The 3,142-nt window shown below is 56.3% G+C and overlaps 1 protein-coding gene across 1 annotated transcript; it reads right to left on the bottom strand.

Moving 5' to 3' along the window:
• Positions 1–343: 343 nt before the first annotated feature.
• Positions 344–2,872, bottom strand: CCN1 (cellular communication network factor 1). The gene is made up of 5 exons (XM_052801454.1): positions 2,618–2,872; positions 2,300–2,516; positions 1,588–1,935; positions 1,243–1,445; positions 344–1,133 (listed from the first exon to the last, which is right to left on the bottom strand). The coding sequence occupies exons 1-5, from the start codon at positions 2,855–2,857 to the stop codon at positions 834–836; spliced, it is 1,308 nt and encodes a 435-aa protein (XP_052657414.1). The 5' UTR covers positions 2,858–2,872; the 3' UTR covers positions 344–833.
• Positions 2,873–3,142: the final 270 nt, after the last annotated feature.

The raw sequence follows: 3,142 nt of genomic DNA on the forward strand, positions 1-3,142 counted from the left end.
CACCACTTCAGCAACGTCATTTACCCGAAGAATTAGACTCAGCTTTTTAGTTCATTGCTGCAACTGTAGTAGAGCTTGTTTTAATTTTCAGAGAATCTAAGCTTTTCAGAAGTCTTCACAGAAAGCTCTTGCATTTGCTGGATATAAGTCTGTTGCCTATCAGAATGCTCTACTAAGAGTAGCTAGGTAAATATTTCTTTATTAAATGATTAATTCCATAAATAAATTCTTTCAATTCATTGAATATAAAATTAAAATCATTTACAACTTATTCCAGTATTACAGGGGCTGGAAGGGGTAAAAAAAACAAAACAAAACAAACTCAAGGAAAAACAAAAAAAGCTACAGTTTGATAAATAAAATACTCAGCTTTAAAACAACTGATTTCTGTTTGCCATTAAACTACAGTTGGTACACAATAGCTGCCACTGTGAACACCCCACAAGTGCCCACCTCAGGAAGGAATGTAACTTCCAAGTTGGTTGGGAAAGGGTGGGAGAAGATGGAGGGAGAGGGGAGAAGCATAGTGTTAAATTGAACAGGATAGAAAAGAAGTTTTCATAACCGGAACAAAACATTTATCTGATCACTTACAAACAGAAAACAGTATATAATTAGATAAGGTGCTCCAAAAAGAAGCAGTAAAGTTGCTCCAGTACTATGAAGCTTTAAGTATGCTTAAATCTCTGTTGCATTAGTGTCCAGTTGCACAGTGCACTCTTGGAACATCTCAATGTTGCCCTCAAATGGGCAAGGCACCATCTCCATCAAAGGTCCTTCCTCCATGGCTGGTTACTTCAAAATTCTGTTTAGCATCCCACCCCCAACACAACTTAGTCCCTAAATTTGTGAATGTCATTGACTAGTCTGTAGTAGGGATAAGCTTCATTCGCATGCGGACAGTTGTAGTTGCATCGGCAGGACTGGATCATCATGACGCTCTTGGTGAAGGTTTCCCCATCATCGCAGCGGAACCTGATCTTGACAGTCCTGGTCTGCTGGGGCGTGCAGCACCTGCCATCCACGCAGGAGCCACAGTACTTGGGGCGGTACTTCTTCACGCTGGAACATCCGGCATAGGTAAACTTCACTGGGGATGGGGACTTCTTAGTCTTGGTACATTTTTTTCCTTTCTGCAAAGGAGAGGCAATAATACCATTAGCAGGAGATTCTTCTCCAGCCTTTACCCTCCACCCGAAGCAGACTGGAAAGAAGAGGAGCACCGGAAGAGTCTGTATTTACCTTTAGGGAGGCATAGCTAGGCTGGCCACATGGCCTCACTTCACATATCCTGGTCTCTTTGATGAGCTTGCAGTCGGGATTGTCATTGGTAACCCTCGTGGAGATGCCAGTTCCACACGTCTTTGAGCACTGGGACCAGGAGGTGGTCTGCACAATGCATTTGGGATTCTCAAAAGCTCGGCTTTGTGGCTCGGAGCCAAAAACTGGAAGAGAAAAGGAGGGCTTAGCCTAACCGTGTCCTCTCGCTGCGTTCCTTTCTTTCCATCGGGGTCTAAGGAGTCACACAGCCATCCTCCCACCTCCTCCCCTTCGCTGTCACTGTCACACAGACTAGCCCATACTCACCAGGTAGCATCTTGAGGCCCCCCTTCACAATGGCAATTAGCTCGTTGTTCCTGGTTAGTTCGCCTTCAGAATCATCCAGACCAAACTCTTTGCTGAAGAAGCCTTCCAGCTCATCCAGCGCATCCTTGCTTTCGTCGCAGACCCACTCTTCGCAGCACTGCCCGGGGACTTTGACCAGCCTGGGGCTGGGGCAGCCTAGGTTAGGAAGCGAGAGCTCTTGCGGGCAGAGCGGGATGCAGCCCACAGCTCCATCTATGCACGTACACTGGTGTTTACAGTTCGGCTGGAAGCTTTCGCCGTTCTGGTAGATTTTGGAGTTATATTCGCACGGTCTCCCCTCGGACTGGGCTGCAGAGATCAACAGGGAGGGAGAGGAGGGGGTCAGCGGCTGGGATCGCTCGCTCAAGCACAGGTACGTGCTGGTCTGTTAAACTCGATTTACGGCGGAGCTCCCTACAGCCCCCCCGGAGACGCGGGGCCCGAACAATAAGTTAGTCAGGAATCACTTTTCCTTATGTGCGTTTCGCGGAGCCCAGACATACTGAATCGCATTCCAGACCGCTGAAGTCATGTGCCTTTCTGCCAAGCTACCGACAACAAAGCATAACCATACATGGGCTCGGAGTTACTGAACCCCGGCGCTTCGGGGACCGGGTTTTTTTTTGGTTTTTTTTTTTTGTCTCCCGGGGGAGCCGGAGGGCGAGCCGCTTACCTCTGCAGATGCCCTTCAGCGCGGCGGGGCTGGCGCCGAAGTTGCACTCCAGCCCCTTGGTGTGGTCGCAGGGCTGCGCCCGGCTGCAGTCCTCGTTCAGCTGCTTGGCGCAGACCTTGCAGCAGCCGCAGCCGTCCGGCACCAGCCCCACGCCCGGGGCGCACTGCGGCGCGGCCGCCGGGCACTGGCAGACGGCGGGGCAGGGCGAGCCCAGAGCCTGCGGAGCGGAGCGGAGGCCGGTGAGTGCCGGGAGCGGAGCCGAGCGGAGCGACCCGCCGCCTCCCCCCCCGCGGCTCCGGGCAGAGCGGCGGCACTTACCAGGCGGGCCAGGCAGAGGAGGGCGGCCGCCAGAGCGGGGCGGGTGCCCGCGGAGCCCATGTCTAGCGCCGGCGGGAGCGGGAGCGAGGGACGGCGGGAGGCGGCGAGCGGGAGCGGGGCCGGCGCGGTCTGAGGCGGCGGCGGGCGCGACCGCCTTATATAGGGCGCGGGGCCGCCGCGTGCGCCGCGGCGCTGACGTCGCGCGTTCCGGGCCGCGGCCGCGTCCAGCGCTCGCGGCATCCCAGGAATGCGGCTGGCGCGCGGCGCGGCCGCCCCGCCCCGCCCCGTCCCGTCTCCCGGCACGGCGGCCGCTGGCGGCGGCCCTGCCGCGGGGGGTCCCCCGCCTCCCGCCCTCCTCCTCCTCCTCCTCCCTCGGCCGCCCGCCCCCGCCGGGGCTCCCCCGCGCGCCCCGGGGGGAGGGGAGCGGGGCGGGGGTGGGAGGTTTCGGCGTGGGACGGGCCGCTCCCCGCTACGGGGCTGTCGGGGTGTGGGGTTTTTCCCCGTTATCCTTGCAGGTGCACCTCA

The sequence above is a fragment of the Harpia harpyja genome, chromosome 11, assembly GCF_026419915.1.
Source record: "Harpia harpyja isolate bHarHar1 chromosome 11, bHarHar1 primary haplotype, whole genome shotgun sequence".
NCBI classification, from domain to species: Eukaryota; Metazoa; Chordata; class Aves; order Accipitriformes; family Accipitridae; genus Harpia; species Harpia harpyja.